The 18,399-nt window shown below is 55.7% G+C and overlaps 1 protein-coding gene across 6 annotated transcripts in view; it reads left to right on the forward strand.

Moving 5' to 3' along the window:
• The window catches only part of Tmem184b (transmembrane protein 184B), a 41,789-nt gene extending 24,027 nt beyond the window's left edge, over window positions 1-17,762 (forward strand). For 5 of the 6 annotated variants that reach the window (XM_060389046.1, XM_060389047.1, XM_060389049.1 and 2 more), the window contains 9 exons: window positions 63-312; window positions 1,517-1,682; window positions 8,174-8,264; window positions 8,411-8,486; window positions 11,532-11,623; window positions 12,382-12,551; window positions 12,927-13,121; window positions 14,741-14,761; window positions 15,571-17,762. In XM_060389046.1, coding sequence (XP_060245029.1) covers window positions 121-312; window positions 1,517-1,682; window positions 8,174-8,264; window positions 8,411-8,486; window positions 11,532-11,623; window positions 12,382-12,551; window positions 12,927-13,121; window positions 14,741-14,761; window positions 15,571-15,812 — 1,245 coding nt within the window. In that variant the 5' untranslated portion in view covers window positions 63-120 and the 3' untranslated portion in view covers window positions 15,813-17,762. The remainder of the gene's footprint in view (window positions 1-62; window positions 313-1,516; window positions 1,683-8,173; window positions 8,265-8,410; window positions 8,487-11,531; window positions 11,624-12,381; window positions 12,552-12,926; window positions 13,122-14,740; window positions 14,762-15,570) is intronic. The other variant, XM_060389045.1, reaches the window with a different exon arrangement.
• The last annotated feature ends 637 nt before the right edge of the window (window positions 17,763-18,399 follow it).

Consider the following 18,399-nt stretch of genomic DNA (forward strand, 5'->3'; position numbering starts at 1 on the left):
GCCAGTGCTACAGACCCGGAAGAGTGTTCTAACGCTTCTTCTCACTCCGATTTCTTCCCTAGGCCAGCCCGTCATTCATTCCAAGGCATTCTCTCAGGGAGCGTGCTGCTGCTGGGAACCATGACAGTGAGGGGGGCTGCGCTGGCCCCCGACCCAGCAGCACCCACCACCGCAGCAGCCTCACCTAGCGTCTCTGCCACCCCCGAGGGCAGTCCCACAGCCATGGAGCAGCCCATGTTCCTGATGACCCCCGCCGCCCAGGCCATCTCCGGCTTCTTTGTGTGGACAGCTCTCCTCATCACCTGCCACCAGGTACCTGGGAGTGAAGGGGTAACCTCCCTAAGTGGCCCGGTCTAACAAAGTGTGGTCCCCAGTCGAGCAAAGCACGCTTTAGGCAAGCCAGGCGACAGCAGCGTAAGCTCTGCTTCCCAGGATTTCTCTCCCACACCCCAGCTCAGCTGCAAGCGGGTGGTCTGGAGTCATCTTCCCCCCTGCAGCAGCCAGAGCAGCAGGAACCTGACGAGACACACAGACATGTATCTGCCTCGATCAGTAGCTGTTGGCACGGTACATGTTGGACGTGCCTTTCAATGGAGAGATTTGAGAGCCTGAGGGAGGTGGCTGAGGAGCTGGTCGCTCTATGGGGGTGGCAGCTCAGGGAGCGCAGTCAAGTCTCCTGTCTGCTGTACTCATGGCCTCTGGGGAGGTCAAGAGGGAGGTTTGGTGAGTCTACTTAGGCCCCTCACCAGCCACATCTCAGTCTCTTGTAGATCTATGAATGTCCAAGGAGATTGGCTCACGGGGGATGGGAATATTTTGTCCTTTTCCTCAGCTAGGGCTGGGCCGGGCCAGGAGTGATGTCATGAGAGTTGGGACCAGGCACTGGGGCTGCGCTCTTGGCTCTGCTTCCTCAGAGTTGCACTGCCTCTCCTGCCTCCCAGGGGACATTGCTCTCCTAACTGCCTTGGTTCAGCAGACTGAGGAACCAGGCATGACGTGAGCACAGCGCCAAGGCCCACAGCCTGGAAGTGTGTCTGTGTCCTCCAGAGTGAGGCTTCCGTCTGCCCCACCCTCTCGAGCATCTGTTAAGGGACGAGGCAGAGGGGCCGTGGCCAGGTGACCCTAATTGGCCCTTCAGTTCCCTCAGTGCTGCCGCTGTGAGACCCTGGGAACTTGGCTTTGGGAAGGCAGAACGGACAAGAGGACACATGGAGGACACAACTTCAACCACACTGTGGCCTCACTGTCCCCTGTAGCTGAAGGTGGCCTGCAGATAACGGCCACACCTTCCATTTGACTCCCACGACGGAAGTTTTATCATCTACTTCTATAGAGCAGCACTGAGGCTCAGGATGTGTAAACTTGCATCAGGCCATCAGACAAGGAAGGGGCCGTTCTCCTCCCACAGAGCAGGCAGGAGGGAGCAGGCGGACAGGCAGGAGGGAGCAGGCGGACAGGCAGGAGGGAGGCAGGGGAGGCAGCAGTAGGGCTTGACTGACTGGTGCCCTTCGCCCAGATCTACATGCACCTGCGCTGCTACAGCCGCCCCAACGAGCAGCGCCACATTGTACGAATCCTCTTCATCGTGCCCATCTATGCCTTCGACTCCTGGCTCAGCCTTCTCTTCTTCACCAACGACCAGTACTACGTGTACTTCAGCACCATCCGTGACTGCTATGAGGGTGAGGACACACAGTGGGACTTGAGGGAGGCCTGGGGAGCTGGGGCCGCAAGAGCAAAGGGGGTGCACCCCCCCATTCATTTCTAGGATCTGGGGGACAGGGACATCGTTCTTCAGTTCCTCCCTGGAGCCTCTGTTTGATCTGGATTCCTCTTCCCCACCTGGCTGTCCATCTGTCCCTAATGGATGGATAACCCGAGTGTCCCCTTACAGACATGCTTTGGTATGGGGAACCCCGGGACACCCTCCCAGGTGCCCGGAGGCAGGAGCCCCACCTCTGGCTCATTTGTTTCTCAGTTACAGCTTCTCTAGCTGGGTTGACAACTTCTAAATGGCCCCTCCATGGATAGAAACCCCAGGTTTGGTGGGAAGGTCTACACAGGGGTTGCCAGGCCTGCAATCCCCACTCGTCCCCCGTGTGGTGCTCTGCTGTGTCTCACAGGGAAGGACTCGAGCCTTCTGCTTAGCTCCTTCGTGTCCTCCCTTAATCCTCTTGCGTCCGTCACACCCTCTTCAGTAGACCCATCAGCCTCCACCCCGGCTGAGCGGCAGGTAGTTTTCTGGTGTTGGGAGCTGCCATGGTCTGATTTTCCAGCCTTGTGTGGCCCTGTGTGGGCCTGACCTTTATCCTGTCTCTTCTTCCCCAGTGTCACCTCCTTCTTGTCCATACATGGTTGCAAGGCATCGCCTGCCTCTTCAGTGGATACCGCCCTGAGAGGAAGCTGCACTCATGTGCCCTGAGAGCAGAGCCAGGCACATGACAGCACGTGACTCCTTTTTTTTCCCCCTTCGAGACAGGATCTCATGTAGCCTAGGCTGGCCTGAAACTTTTTTGGGGGCGGTGTCAGGGTTCCACTTTATATCTCCGTGCTAGCCTGGAACTCACAAACCTACCTCTTGAGTTCTGAGATCAAAGGTGTGCATTTCATATCGTTTGCATATCCGTCTGTCCCTTACGGATATGAATGTTTACTTGCATGCATGTATGTCTGTGCACCATGTATGTGTAGTGGTACCTGAGGAGGCCAGAAGAAGGTGTTGGGAATTGAACCAGGATGGCTGCTCCGGAAGAGCAGCCAGTGCTCTTAACTGCTGAGTCATCTCTCGACCCCCTAGCCTTAAACTCTTACTTTTTTTCCCCTTGAGAGAAGGTTTCTCTGTGTAACAGAGCCCTGGCTGTTCTCAAACTTGCTCTGCAGACCAGGCTGGCCTGGAAATCACAGAGATCCTCCTGCCTCTGCCTCTTGAGTGCTGGGATTACAGGTATATACTACCATACCTGGTTTTGTGGTGCTGGGCATGGAAGCCAGGGCTTTCTATGCTAAGCAAGCACTCTGCCAACTAAAATACTTGTATATGTGTGTTGGACGAATGGGAGGCTCATACATGCCAGGCCTGTGCTTCCTTTAAACTGTATTTCAGCCAACTCCATAATTTTTGAATAAAAAATTACGAACCCTGCCCAGCCCTTCTGTGGGGCTGCACTGATTCCCAGGCACCCTCCCCCTGGCTGGTACTCTCATAAGTTTCTTCCAGGAGAGGATGTAGAGGCAGAATAGGACATGCTCAGTGTTCCTCTGTGCTCAATACTTCTGAAAGCAGAATCCCTAGGGAAACCTCTGGCTGGAGAGGGGAGATGCTGAGTGTCCTTCCTGCAGGTGCCAGCAGTGGGCACCTGGAACAGCTGCTCATCTGGTTTTACTTTCAGAAGGAAAAGGTTGTTCCTTGCTGTGTAGGTATCTGCGTTTGTGTGTGTGTGTGTGTGTGTTTGTGTCACTGTGTTCCCGGTAGCCCAGGGGGCAAATAAAGGCTTTCTTCTTTGTTGGGCCCCGAAGATAGGGCATCCAGCAACCAGTGGGGACCCGAGGGGAGCAACCAGTCTATCCTCATTCAGCATCCCAGAGTAGCAGCAGATGGCGGGCGGCACCCCCACTTCAGAAGCCTCTTTGTTCCTCCCACCTGTCGCAGCCAGCCCCGCTGCCAGTGGAAGGGTCAGCTCAGGAAGTGCCACTCATCCCCTAGCAACGCTTTTCTCTCTGGCCTGTCATCTCCCTGGGAGCCTACAGACAGCACCACTCTGGAGCTGAGGCTGCCTGAAGACACTGGCTTTTAGTATCTTGAGTCAGCCGCCTGGCCCACGCACTCACCCGTCCCTTCTGGACTTCCTTTCAGATCTCTTCTGCCTCTGTGACCAAACTAAGAAAGCACACGCACGCACACACACACACGCACACACACGCATACACGCACACACGCACACACGCACACACGCACACACTCACGAACACTTCTTTTTTTCCTCGCCTCGCAGGTGAGCCCGGAGTACACACAGTTTTTTCTGGGTGTGCGTTTAGTGTTTGCATTTGTATGTGTAAATATTGTCCACAGTGGAGCCATGCACTGCCCCACGCTCAGCTTCCTTTTTTTGTTGTTGGGTTTTGTGACTGGCTCCTCAGGCATCTGGGTTGGTCCTCCCGTCCCCACCCCTGGGTGCTGTGCTTGCAGGTCCTTCCTGGTCCTTTCTGTGTAGAATCCTGGGTTTTGCTACAGCTACTAACTACTTGTCTTAATTTTGGGTTTGTCCGGGCTTCTGTGCTTGTCATTCATTTATCTCTGAACGCTACTACGGTTGGATTTTTAAGTAACCAGCCCGCTTTCCCTAAGGCAGTGGTCTGTTAGCACTGGTTTTCTCCTTCGTTTGTGGTTTGTTCGCTCTGTTGGCTGGGGCCGTCTTCCACCAGCCTCCTGAGAAAGCATGTGCTGGGGTGCCAGTGAAAAGTCTGAAGTGTCTCTGGGTTGCTCTGTGGTTGACACCTGTGGGAAGGAGCTACACCTGCAGGTTGGAAGTGTCCTCTGATCCCACAAGCCTCTTCTCACGGGCATTAGCTCCCGCTGCTGCCTTTGGGAAGTCTGCTGGATTCTGATCCTGCCTAGCTCTTGCATATTCTCCTTGGCTGTTAAGAGCTCGCTTTCAACCTCAGAGTTCCAAAATCTCATAGAAGACAGAATAATCATCACTACACTGGAGGACTGGTGGACTGGAACTCCCCAGCTCAGGGCCCGAGACCTTTTCTTGTCTCTTGTCGTGGTTTTGATGTTGTTGGTTTGGTTTGGTTTTTGGTATTTTTCCTTTCCTTTTATGTATTTAGTTATTTAAATTTTATTGTTTAGTTAGCAACCAGGCAAGAGCTGAGTCTCAGAGCTGTTGGGTACCTTTCCCCGGCTCCATACAGCACTCATCTGATGAGCCATATGCATTTTGTTGTCTGATCGCGTTTGGGGTGAGGTAGGAGCCTGGGAGGCTCTGTGACTAGAGGCGAGGAGGAGATGCAGCTTCCTCTGCCCCCTCCAGTATGTTTTGTCACAGATGTCTGTGCGGCGTTCACAGTTTGCCCTGGGCTCTTCATTGTCGTTAGCACATTCTTACCTCCCCTTACCAGGTGGCGCATGTGTCACACGCCCGTGGCACACTGTGAAAGCAGAACTGAAAAGCTTGCCCAGTATTACCTGATATCGATGACTGAGAGGCAGACTCCTGCCTGGTTCTTAGCAGCCAGGATTTGATGTGTGCCAGGCTTGGTGAAGGAGAAGAAAAGAACCCTTTTTCCCCCACAGAAGTGTGGACTCCTTAGGACTTAACATGTACCGTGTCTGTCACCCCGTCTCAGAGTTCAGATTCTGGTTTTTGAGATAGGTCTCGCTGTGTAGCCCAGGTTGGCCTCAAATTCATGGCCTCATGCCGCAGCCTCCTTTGCACCAACATTACAGCTGTACAACATCACAGCTGGCCCCAGAGTTCAAACTTTAGATACCCTGGATCTTGACATGTGGCCCCAAAGGAACCATCTTTCCTGACAGGGTTCAGGGGCAGCGAGACAGCTCAGTGGGTAAAGACACCTGCCGCCAGGGTGAATGACCTGAGTTCACGCCCTAGGATCCACATGATGAAAGGAGAGAGGCAGCCCCTGCAAGGTGTCCTCTCATCTCCAAACCCATGTTGTGGCACACATGTGTCCACACAAATAAACCAGTGTAATTAAAAAAAGAGCCATAGGCCAGTTTGCTGCCAGTAGGACACACCCTGACATGTAATGCTGCTCACAAACAAGAAGTGTGAGAGCTCAGTGGATCTGAGCAAAGGGAGAGGGCCAATGGGAGAGGGATCAGAAGCAGCATGGGGAGCAGGGACAAGCAAGATTCACAGATGAGGAACCAGGAGGGAGGAGGGTTTTGGAGCAGCTTAGAACTGGCAACATTTACATAGGGGCAGGTCCCCGTCCACCAGGATTGGTCCATTGTACTGTGATTGGCCATGTGCCCCTGAAAAGGGGGAAGGAATGTTCTGAGACTCGGCGTACCAAGCAGAAAGGAGTGCAGTCCACAGTAGGCAGTTCAGTTTTTTAGACATGTCCTCAGTTATCTGGAATGTCCCAAACAACTCGGTCTTTCCAGATCAACTCAGTTTCTGGGTGGCAGGGGCAGAGACCAGCTGAAGGTGCTCAGCTTTGACAGAGGCAAGAGCAGCCAGATGCAGGAAGGACCGTCAGGTCTGTGCACAGTACCTAGTGTACAATAGGTGGTATACATGGGCTGGTGCATAGCTCCTGGCCTGGGGCTCAGCTGCAGGACCAGCTAGAGGACTCCTCTGAGCAGGTTCTCGCTGAAGTCCCGAGCTTCCAGGCTGAGTGCTGTTTGTGGGGACTACAGCTGAGACTGAGTGCGCTGGAGTGGCTTGGACTGTAGTCTCCTGTCTAGGCAGTTACCTGCTAGAGAAGCTGCCACCGAGGGCTAGAGGGATCCCATCTCTACTAAGGGGTGCCTGTGGTGATACCTGTATCTAATGGGCAGCTCACAGTCTCCTCTGACGATGATGCTCATTAGAAATATTCTTTCTAAGTCAGGTATGATGGCACATGCATGTAATCCAGCACTTTTAGGGGATAGAGGTCAAAGGATCTCTGCCAGTTTGGGGCCAGCCTCAGCTACATGACGAGCCCCTGTCCTGAAAACCAGGGAGGGAGAAAGGTTTGTTCATTCTGTTAAGTGACGCCCTCATGGGATCTGGCCTGAGACCATGAGGCTCCTGTCTCCTGTGTGGACAAGCTTCCGTGCTTCATCTTGATCCTCATCCTTCCCCCTGATGGCATACTCCTGTCTATAACTTGACATGCGGTATCTAGAATGGAGCAGAAAGTTCTAGATACCCAATAGTCCAGGGCAGGAGTATGTGAGACCATCACTTCCCTCTGCACTGTGGGTCTCCTCGTCACTAATGTGTCCCTGGGCCTAGGACACGGCCTGGGATACAGGCTATGGCAAGTATTCAGAATAAATAGGGCCTTCCTAGAGCCCAGATCTAGAACCAAACTCAGTGTGTGGCGGGGTGACAACCTGCTGCCTGAGTTCCACCGATCCTGGTCACACGTCAGCCTCTCTTGTTTCTGGCCTGTGTGGAGGCCTCTGGTGTAAACGCCGTTGCTGGATGTTTGGATCTGATCTAGGTGAGCCTACATTTTTCTAGGAAGGGGATGTTTTCAGATGGCCAGGGGCCCTGATTTGAGCGGCTGAGTTATGTTTAAGGAGGTTGTCTCCGGTCTCCTTTCTCTGAGAATTGATGAGGTCCATCATTGACTCACTAATGACCTTTGGGTAAAGCAGCACACTGGCGTTCAGGTACAGTCCTGAGCTGAGTGCGGTGGTGGCCGGAGCAACTCACTCACAGACGGGTGTGGCATGGTTGACCAGCAGCCCAGGCACGCGCTGACACACCTTGCGGCACAGAAAGGGAAGGATGTGAGCTCAGGTCCTCCACAGGAAGGCGTCACAGGGACTGCTTGGCAAGAGGAGGCAGTGTTGGGCCCTGTGGCTTCTCTGGAGGAGCCACCTCGAGAAAGGTTGCCTTCCTGGCCTGTCAGAGGGAGAGTGCTATGAGAGCCAGTCTGAGAGCAGGCCCATGGCCTGCCCTGGGCCTTTGCCATAGCCCCTTCTGGGGCTAGGCGCCACATCCATCCCCTTGACTTTCATTTCTTCAGTGGCAGCTGTGGGCACAGGTACCAGGGCTTTGCCTACTGGGGGTAGGACGCAGTTCCTACCTGCAGTGTGTTCACAGCCTGGAAAGAGCATCATGCCATTTACTGAGCACTGTCCTGGGAACCCAACCTCCGGTAGGGCCTCATATGGTCACTGTTCTTGCCACAGCAGGCCCTAAGGAAGCACTTGTTCTCCGGTCACAGATGAGGAAGCAGGCACAGAGAGCTTGAGAAACCTGAGTCACACAGCTCTTAAGTAATAGAAGCATGGTCCACAGATGGGCGGTCTGGTCCAGGGGTCCATGGCTCTTTGCCCCAACTCTATGCTACCCCATTATCCCGAAACAGTTAGACACTGGGAGACTGCAGGGGCTAAGCGTGGCTGTGGCTCAGCTACTGTCCCTGCTGTTTGCTTTTGAGTGGCCATTCTGCTGACCTGAACACTCTGCTCTGAACTTCACAGCCTTCGTCATCTACAACTTCCTGAGCCTGTGCTATGAGTACCTTGGGGGGGAGAGTGCCATCATGTCTGAGATCAGAGGAAAGGCCATCGAGTGAGTATGACGGCTTCCCGAGTGGCATGGGGGCTCGCAGGTGGACACATGGACCACCCCCACCCCCGGGCTTGTTTGATGTGGAGGGCAGCCCTCCCCGGCCCCGCCCTTTCCGTCTCCCAGCCCTCTCTGCTTGTCTTTCCCAGGTCGAGCTGTATGTACGGCACGTGCTGCCTCTGGGGGAAGAGCTACTCCATTGGCTTCCTGCGGTTCTGCAAACAGGTAAGTGTCCCGAGGGACCCCCAGGTCAGGAGTCGAGGGCTGGGGGCTCTGGTTCAGACCTGCAGCCCCGAGGGCGATTCATGTTCCAAGCTGACTTGTGCCATACCTGTGGAGGTCCTCAGGCCCCCAGCTGTCCCCAAGCCGTTCTGGAGATAACATGTTAGCAGCATCTGCTGAGGCTGGCAGTGGACATCCCGGGAGTATCAGGGGCAGCCTGGAGCCAGAGAAGCTGGTCAGAGTCTTGCTCATTTGGACTGAATCTTGCTGTGTGTTCAAGAGCCAGGAAGCACACAGGGGTTCTAGACTGTCAGTTTGAAAACTCATCCCAGTTTCTGGGGCAACGGGTTTAGGCATTAAAGATACATAGCAGACCAGACCGCAGTTCCTACCCTCTCCCTCATTCCAGTCGCATCGCCATAGCTTCTGGTTTCTTTGGCTACCACTTCCTGGCTAGAGTTGGACTTCCAGCTTCTCTGACTGTGTGACCTCGGATCATTTACTTAACCTCTCTGAGCTTGTTTGTCTGTCTGTAAAATGGGGATGGCAATGTTTACATCATTAAAATGGGGTGACTAAAAGGAGCAGATGAGGTAGGGGATGTGAGCCTTTAGCACAGCTCTGGCTGTTTCAGAGAGTTAGCACCCGAGGGTGCCAGTCTTCATGACTGTCCTTGGCCTCTGCAGGGCCTCTGACAGTCCCTCCAGCATGACCAAGTAGTCAAGAGAGAAATGACACCCCCTCTACCACTGCTGGGGTCACTGCAGCCTACCCAAGGTCTGTCCTGTTTTCAGCCTCTGTGAAGGGCTCAGGGCCCACAGCATGGCTACCCACACAACAGCATGTCACTGGACATGCCCAGGCTTCGACTCTGCTGCTAGTTCTGCCTCCCTAAGGGAGCATCAGGTTCTCTCCCATGGAGTGACCCAGAAGGGGTTAACACGGTCCTGGTCCAGGGTGGGGCTTGCAGAGCCTTTGTTTACATGGTTCAGCTACCCAGTCCAGGCCCAGCTGTGACTCATAGCAGCTTTTGATCATTACATTGTCCTCAAAGTTTTGCTCTCTGAGTAGAGAGCACAGTAGCCTCACCTCAGTCACCACTAGAGACATATGGTTTCCCCTCCCGCTGGGCCCTGAGGCTCCGCTTTTGTACCCTGACATGGCACTGAGGTCAGTGAGAGGAGAGGAGCATGTGAAGGCTCCACAGGCCAGCCCACGGCACATAGTCCTGTCTTCATTCCAGAGCCACAGGGTGGGCCAGGATGTCCTCGGGCCCAGAGCCCAGAGTCTGAGTCTCTTGGAGCGCTTGTTAAAAGGGGAAATTCCTGGGCTGCGGCTACAATGTGGTAGAAAAGCACTTGCCTCAAGCCTGTGAGGTCCTGGGTTCTGTCCCTAGCACTGCCTATGAGGAGAGGGAAGGGAGGAAGGGGGAAGGGACAGAGGCAGGGAAAGGGGAGAGGGAGGGACGTAGAGATTCTCGGATCAGTGAACCGCCAGCCCAAAGGACTGCTCACTCCTGGGACTGACACATTTTTGACATCTCACCTGGTCTGTAGATCTCAGACTGACCCATGGACAACAGTGTCGGGACCTGCTAGCAGGCCTTGGGCTCCAGTCCCTGAGACTGCCAGTTCAGCTCAGTGTCTCAGTTTCCTTGTCCATGATCGAGGTGATGAAAGTACCCCACAGGGAGCAGCCCCTGCCAGCTCACTGGGCACTGTGGTGTGAAGCCCTGCCCTTCTCCCTTCCTCTCACTCCCTTTGGATCGAGATTTGCAGCCCAGGGATTCTGTGGGGCTTTCTGATAGTACCACACAGCTCCCCTGTCACGTGTTTCTCTGCCATGGCTCTGCCACAGGCCAGGTCCTCAGTGGAGTAGAGATGGGTTCCCTTCTGCTGCCCTTCTGCTCCAGCCCCTGGTCCTTTCCAGAGCCACACTGGCCAAGCCATGTGGCTAGAGCTTCACGCGTCTACTGCCTCCCCTTCACTCGGGCTCCTGGCTGAGGATGATGGCTTTTAAGCCAGTGAGAGTCTGGGGGTGACACCCCGCTGGATTACAGGAACAGCAGGACTGGCTTAGCACATCCTCCCCCGTTTGAGCAAGTTTGCAAAAGCCTGACTGTGCATAGAGTAGCTAGCCTCAAGGGGACACTGCTGTCCGGCTCTTCCATCCCCATACTTGCAACTCTGTGCTGTGGACATGGGTCATTAAACGTTTAAGCAGATGGCTACCACTCAGAGACCAGGCCACTGCCTGAGTGACTACAGCGAATTGTCAACCAGGCCTGAATCCCCACGTACCTTTTGGGGCTCCCACCTATTAAAGGGGTGTCCTCTCCCCACTTGCTGCTCTTGAAGGCTATCTCCAGTCTGTTCAGACCCTGGCTCCATAGAAACCCTGTCCTGGGCCTGAGCATGGGAAGGAAGCAGACAGGGAGGGTGAGAAGATGGGAAAAGCCCTGGCCCTTGCCCTCACTTACTCCCTGTATGGGCATTTCCTCACTGGAGCCCTCTTTCCCAGAGCACGAGGTCCTGGACCTGCTGTTCTCCCCAGCCACCTCCCCGCTGCTGCACTGGAGCGCCCACTCCCTGTCCTAGTCACACTCTGCCCTGGGCGAGCCTCTATATGAACTGCCCCATTCACTCACGCACTCACTCATTCATGTATGCATGTGTGCTTGTGTGTGTGACTTTCAGGAGGGTCTCTCCTTCCCCTGTGTGTCCTGAGGATTAAACTTAAGTCAGCAGGGTTGACAAACAAGTGCCTTTACCTCCTGAACCATCTCGGTGGCCCGGAGCTGCTCCATCTGACTAGATCCTGCCCCTTCCTGAGGCCCCTCATCACCTGAGCTCTCTGAGGTGTCTTCTACTCCTGGTCCCTGGGGCCCTACATTTTTAAGTCCTAGAGTTCCCGGCCTCCTCTTGTCTCCTTACACACTGCACCTCTCCCGCAGACAGTTCCTTTTTCCTCCTTCGTAGCAACCAGCAAAGGCCCAGCTGCCAAATCCCACACCCCTACTTTATCCTGCCTTGTCTGTCTTCCAAACAGGCCACCCTACAGTTCTGTGTGGTGAAGCCACTCATGGCCGTCATCACCGTTATTCTCCAGGCCTTCGGCAAGTACCGGGACGGGGACTTTGAGTAAGCAGGGGTCCTCCTCTGGGATCTGTGGGTAGAGTAGAGTATTGTCACAAGGGTGGGTGCCCTACCTTGACAGAGCCCATGCCTGTGATCTCCCTAAACTGCACAGGGCTCAGACCTCCCTGAATCTCTGAGCCTGAGCCTGGCAGTGGCCATCTTTACCAGCTCTTAGCCAGCTGTGTTCATATTCAGGATGTACGGTAGCAACCATGGTTGAGTCTCAGTAGGTAGTGGCTACTCTGAAACAGGTTCTGAAAGTGAAGAAGCCCCAGGAGGCAGTCTTAAGGCCCCGCTGTGTAAACTAGATGCACCTGTTTATTTGTGGGTTCTCCACGTTGGCCTTACATCTGGGCCTGTGCTCTGAGTTCTTACCATCACCTGTAACCTGTACCACAGCCCACTGGGGCAGACGAGAGCACCAAGGCGGGAGAGCAGCTTAGGAGTACCCACCGTGACACTTGTCACCTCACAGCAGTCTCTGAGCTCTGGCATAGCCCTAGCTTCCCTCAGGAATGGGCTTCGAGCGGGGCTGCCACATGAGCGAGGGAGGTGCATGGAAGGCTGGCCTGTGCACAAGCACATCCCTGAGCCACATTCCTGGTGTGTCCCGCATCCCCTGTCCCTTCCCTCCAGTGGGTCATTGTGCCTTGCTAGAAAGCACAGCCATGACCCATGGGAAACAGGTTATGGGCAGGGCAGAGGAGGGAGCCGTGTGCCCTCGCAGGCTTGGTCCCAGCCACAGCATGCCTGTTCCACAGTGTCACCAGTGGGTACCTCTATGTGACCATCATCTACAACATCTCAGTCAGCCTGGCCCTCTACGCCCTCTTCCTCTTCTACTTCGCCACGCGGGAGCTGCTCAGCCCCTACAGCCCTGTCCTTAAGTTCTTCATGGTCAAGTCCGTCATCTTTCTCTCCTTCTGGCAAGGTCAGCCTCCTCTCAGCCTGGTGATCACAGTGCCTACGCCCACCCCCCTTTCAGTCCCATGTCCCACTCCTGTTCATGTTCTCAGAACTGTGGGTCCCAGGCCAAAGTGCTGTCCTTTAAGATCCTGGCCTGGAACTCACAGACACCTTGGCCACTGGGCATTTGGGAGGGCTGAGACATGCAGGAAGCTTCAGTGCAGCCGACCCAGTTTTCTGGCTGACAGGTAGCTGAGGGTCGGCTTTGCAGAGGCCTGCCTCCAGGAGCAAATGAGCCCTCATGTACCCTGGAGTATGTGGCTATCTGGGTGGCACTGTGAGAATGAAGGGCATGGGAAGGGGTCCAGTGTGTGACCAGACAGTGCCTCTCCCTGTCCAGGCATGCTTCTGGCCATCTTAGAGAAGTGTGGGGCCATCCCCAAGATCAACTCAGCCCGCGTGTCAGTGGGTGAGGGCACTGTGGCTGCTGGCTACCAGGACTTCATCATCTGTGTTGAGATGTTCTTCGCAGCCTTGGCCCTGCGGCATGCCTTCACCTACAAGGTCTACGCTGACAAGAGCCTGGACACTCAAGGTATGGGCTGGGTTTAGCTTCAGAGGTTAGAGGTCAGCTTCAGAACCCCTCTCCCCCAGCTTCCTGTAAAGCTTGACTGTACTGAAAGAGGGGATAAAGAGGTCAGAGCAGAAGGGCTATCAGAGCACAGAGGAACCCCCATTTTGTTTCCAGAAGCTAAGTTCACCCATGTAGTGTGGAGACCCACAGATGGTATAGAGGGTATTTACCTATAATCCCAGCACTCAGGAAGCTGAGGCAGGAGAGTTACTGTGAGTTTGAGGGAAAAAAAAAAGGAAGGAAGTAAAAGTGAGGACAGACTAGTGGACAGCAGTGTGTGGCATCTGCTCTGTCCTGTCTTCTGGGTCGGAGGGCAATTTCCACAGCTTGCTTTTACAGCTCTAATCCTTGTTGCTAAAGCAATATTCCACAGCCCCTGGGGTACAGGAGAGTGCCCTAGAAAGGTCTCAGTGAGTTGCCCCACCCCCCACCCCAAGCACCTCTGTGGTTGGCTAGGACCTTGAGCAGCTTTCTGGTGATTGGGTAGTGTCACTGTCTGGAGAAGCAGTGGCCAGGGACCAGAGGACCTGTTCAGAGGAGAATGGCTGACACTGGCATGCAGTGAGAGACTGCAGGGGCGGGAGGGGGAGGCCTCCTGTCAGGGCACCTGCCATCCAGTTGTTGTTAGCTTTCCCGGTGGCAGAAGGCCAGAAAGCCTTCCTCCCCAGGCTTCAGTGCCCACCACAGGTCCCTGTGCTTGGCATGGACGGTCTCTGGGATCCAGAGGCACAGGACCCCCTGCCCAGCCCCTCTACTGTTCCTGGTTGGGGAGAGGCCTTCAAATGCCCCTGCTGGACTGTGCTGTCTCACCCCCTCCAACCTGCCCATGGTGCTCTAGTTGCCACCCTGGTCCTTGATGGCATCCCCTCTCCGTCCTGAGCCACTTGCTGGCTGTACAACCCCCACTGGGCCCCATCAGGAAGGACCTGATAACATTCATCTACGTCCCTTAAACCCAGTTTGACAGGCCGCGAGGCCTGGAGCCAAGCCACTAGAAGCACGCCGGGGTATCTGTGGCAGAGGGGTGCTGTGTTTTGGGAGCTCTGCATGAGCACTTTGCTGGTGACCTGGCGGTCTTTCCGTGCATTCCCCTCAGGCAGCACCCCTCATAGACGTACCCACCCTAGAAGAAACAGCCCCACCAGGACCAGCTGAGGTTGCTGGAGGCTGTAGTCCGTCCTCTTAGTCGCAGCACCCAGTCCCCCTTCACACTAGGCTGGAGTGAAAAGCCAGCCCTGCTCTGTGTTCATCCCCTGAGCTGTGATTGCCAAAGCTGTGAGGGGAATGAGCTTTGCAAGGCAACAGGGTTCCATGCAGGGCTCCAGCAAGCCTGGGAGAAGCGGGAATACAGGTCCTCCGATGTGGGCTGGACCTCCTACAGCCATCAGGGGACCGCAGTTAGCATGAGCACCGTCCTTCAGGGGCAGCCAGAGCAGCCGGGGTGTCTGGGGATGTGTGGGTGTCTCACTGGGCCTGGGCGAGCAGGCAACTCTCACTCAGCTGTCTCTTGTCTTCTCAATCTCTCCGGCTCCTCTCCCTGCCCTTTACTCTGCATTTGCCCTGGGTTTGGCCTCGGGCAGTGCTGACGTACGGCCCATACGGTAGGTTTGTTCTCTACTCTGTTTGCACGTCCGTCCCGCACGTCTGTCTGGTCATGTCACTGGCATGTCTTTTTGTAGCTCCTTTGTGTACCCGTCTCCTCCTGGCTGGCACTCCTGGGCGAGAGCCCTGAGCCCCTGACTAGGAGGGCTGCCCTTTGTAGAGCTTTGGCTGCCTTCATCCATTCTCTAGTTTTGAAATACACCCTGCCAGGTTCTGGGGCACAGTGCCCCCACTACAGGGGCATTTAGCAGTGTTTTCAAGACAGAACACACAGTGGGTAGACAGACTCTGAGTCCCAAGTCCCGGGCCCAGGGTTGGGTTCACCCCTCCGGCTTGGCGTGGTGGCCTGCACTGTGATTGCACCCCACCTCGCAGACCTGGGGGACACGTACGCAGATGGGCGAGTTGGAAACATGCCAAGGTAGCGAGTTCTGCCCTCTCAGAGGGATAGCCAATAGGCCAGCCTGCTCCTGAAGGGGTGGAGGGAGTCTGGTTCCTGGCCCAGCAGCCTTCCCAGCTGGGGATCATAGCCTGGCTCTGGAGCTCAGGGTGTCCCAGGTGACTGCCTGCAGCTTGTCCATCTCTGCCCAGTCCTTTCCCACCTGTGAGCGCTCCCTGTCCTTGTCGTACCCTCCATCACAGCTCCCCTGTTCTCTCCTAGTCAGCAGCAGCCTGCCCTGCCCCTCTGATGTCCCAGGAGGGAACAGTGAAGAAAGCTCTGGGGTAGGGTCCATCCCAGCCCACTGTGGGCGGGGACTGATGAAGTGTCCTCCTCTTGCTCTGCCCCCTCCCCGCCTCCTCCCTGCAGGCCGCTGTGCCCCCATGAAGAGCATCTCCAGCAGCCTCAAAGAGACCATGAGCCCACACGACATTGTGCAGGACGCCATCCACAACTTCTCCCCTGCCTACCAGCAGTACACGCAGCAGTCCACGCTGGAGCCTGGGCCCGCCTGGCGTGGCGGCACCCACAGCCTCTCCAGGTCCCACAGCCTCAGCGGCGCCCGGGACAACGAGAAGACTCTGTTGCTCAGCTCTGACGATGAGTTCTAGGTGTGGGCATGGGTGGGAGAGGAGCGGTGCCTCCTGCAGCCCCCAGCCAGGCTGGGGAGCAGCCAGCGCAGCTGTTGCCCTTTTATTTATTGGACCAGAAACACTTGCATATCACTTCCAGAGGAACAGGCCTCAGGAATATGTCTACACGGCCAACCCTGCACTGCTCGGGCCAAGAGCAGAGGACAGTGGCCATAGCTGCCACACCTCTGCCGCCCATCCTGTCCTGGGGACACATCTGGAACCAGCCATGCCTAGGCCCAAATGCTTGTGTGTTGGCCAGAAGCTGCATCCTAAGCCCCCTCCCCAACAGGATATCTGCCGAGCTGTCAGGCCCAGCACATCCCACACCGTGCAATACCCAGGCCCAACCTGGCCTTCTCCCCCCTGCCCACCCTTCCCTGTTCACCTTTGTCCAATGTGAGATCTGTCTCATTCTGGGCAGGAGAAGATGTACATGCTCTGTGGACCCTCCCCCTCTCCTAACCTAGGCCTGCCTGACATGCTGCAAGGACCAGAGCCAGACCCCAGGAGCTTCAGGGCCCACCTAGGAAGGATGCTTCTGTGCCTGTGGGCCCTCCGGTAACACGTGAGACTCTGGACCACTCGGCCCTGAGAGGACAGGCAGCAGCCCACACTGCCCTCTCCCTTGGGTCCAGTTCTTGATAGTTTGGGGCAGAGCCCCCTTATATTTCCTGACTGTGCCAGGGCTTAGGTTCCTCACCACCTCCTCAGTGGAGCAGTCAGACTCCTGCTAGGTCCTGGCCTCCCTGGGGCAGAGAAGTCTGAGTCTCCACATTTCAGATCACCTACAGAGGGAGGCCGGAGGGATGGTTGTGCAGCGGGGCCAAGGTAGGAGTGGTCTCAGACCCTCCCAGGTCCCCTGGCCTTACAGGGCCTGGTGTTCTGCCCCACCTGGCCCCTAGCCCATCTCTTCTGTGCCTTAGTCACATATCAAAGCCCCTCCCCAGTTCCCGTCTGTCCCAGGCACCTCCGGGGGCTCCTTACCGAGCTGCTGGCACTCAGGGTTCTGCAGCACTGGGTTGGGCACCCTTGTCTGGGACCACCCACTCTCTCCCCTGGCTCCCTCTACACTCACATCCCAGAGCTGCCTCCCGGGGCTAGGGCCTCCAACATAGGGTGGCCAAGGGCCTGTCGAGCAGAATCTAAGCAGTCCTTGGGTTTGGCTTCAGCAGCCTCTTGAGGTGATGGAGAAGAACAAGCCCCGTCTTGTGGCCTTCACTGGAAACTCTCCCCTCGGCCACCTCTGGAACAAACAGGTTCCTTCCCTGGAGTCCATTGGGGAGGGACCTCACGGGGCAGTTGCATCCCAGCAACCTTCCTCACGGCACAGAGGCCAGCACTCAGCCCCACCCAGTGGGCTTGGCCGGCTGGTCCCAAGCTGCCCAGAGGGCCGCAGGCAGGTGGGAGCTCCTTGGGGCCTGGCCTCAATTCCCTCCTGGGATTGCTTCCACCGGCTTGTTTCTCAGACTTTTCCTTTCCTTCCAGGCCAAAGTATATTGCTGGTTCCTGTCCCCACTGGCCCCCACCCACCCTAGCACTTGCCTGCTGCCATGATGGGTGAGGCTGTTGGGGGGGAGGGGCTCAGTGGCAGGAAGCTAGTGGTCCCTGGGAACACGGGACAGAAATCTGTCCCCGACTGCCCCTTTCTTCCTTCCTAGGACGCATAACCTATCTTGTTTCATTTATTTTTTACTTCTTTTCCAGATAGTGTAGCTCTTTGTACATAAAAAAGATACTTGAAAATTAATTGTATGGTGTATGAGAAGACAGAGCCCGCTAGTTTTGTACTTCGTGTGACTGCCATGCGCTCCACCAGAAAGCCGCTCTATTTTGGTCTCTGTGATATTTTAAATGCGTGACAGAAGCAAGCAAATAAAGTCAGGAAGAAATATATATATGAGATAATATAGATTATATCGAAATCTCTTCTGCCTACCAGTGAGGTGTTTCTTTTTTCCTTCTCCCTCTTGTCTGGAAGAAGCGTAATGGCCCTGGGCAGGGGTGTCCACCCTCTTCCTGTGTGAGGCATGTATGTAGGTCATGGGGGTGTTTACACGGACCAAAATCGGGTTCCACATCCCTATTAGACAGTTTCTCCTTTCTTCACAGGCAACCTACCACAGGGGTTCCTTCTCCCCATCCCCATGAGGGTTGGGCCTCATTCCCTGTTTCTCCCAGGGGCAGGGTGAACTCTGTAGATATCTCTCAGAAGATCAAAGACTTGGGCACCCTCCTTGGCTTCCTTGAGCCCATCCTCCATCCTTGAGAACCAGGAGGCCTAGGGCAGGGGTTACAGGCCATGGGTACCTTCCCTGCCTGCACCATGCCTTTCTAAGGGCCTGGCCTGTGGGTGACAGGCATGGTTGGAATGCGTGTGGGCGGGGGAACTTCCTGAGCAGCCTATAACCTGAAGGTAAACAGCCTACGTCATCTGTGCACACGCCCATTCCCCCATCCGCCACCCCTTCCTGCTGGCGGGCCTGAGCTTAGCCTCTCAGGAAGGAATCTTGCTGGGCACAGCCCCAGTCTGAGGGGGAGAAAGTTGCGTGGGTCCCGCCAAGCC

This window comes from Meriones unguiculatus, chromosome 8 (assembly GCF_030254825.1).
Source record: "Meriones unguiculatus strain TT.TT164.6M chromosome 8, Bangor_MerUng_6.1, whole genome shotgun sequence".
NCBI lineage: Eukaryota > Metazoa > Chordata > Mammalia > Rodentia > Muridae > Meriones > Meriones unguiculatus.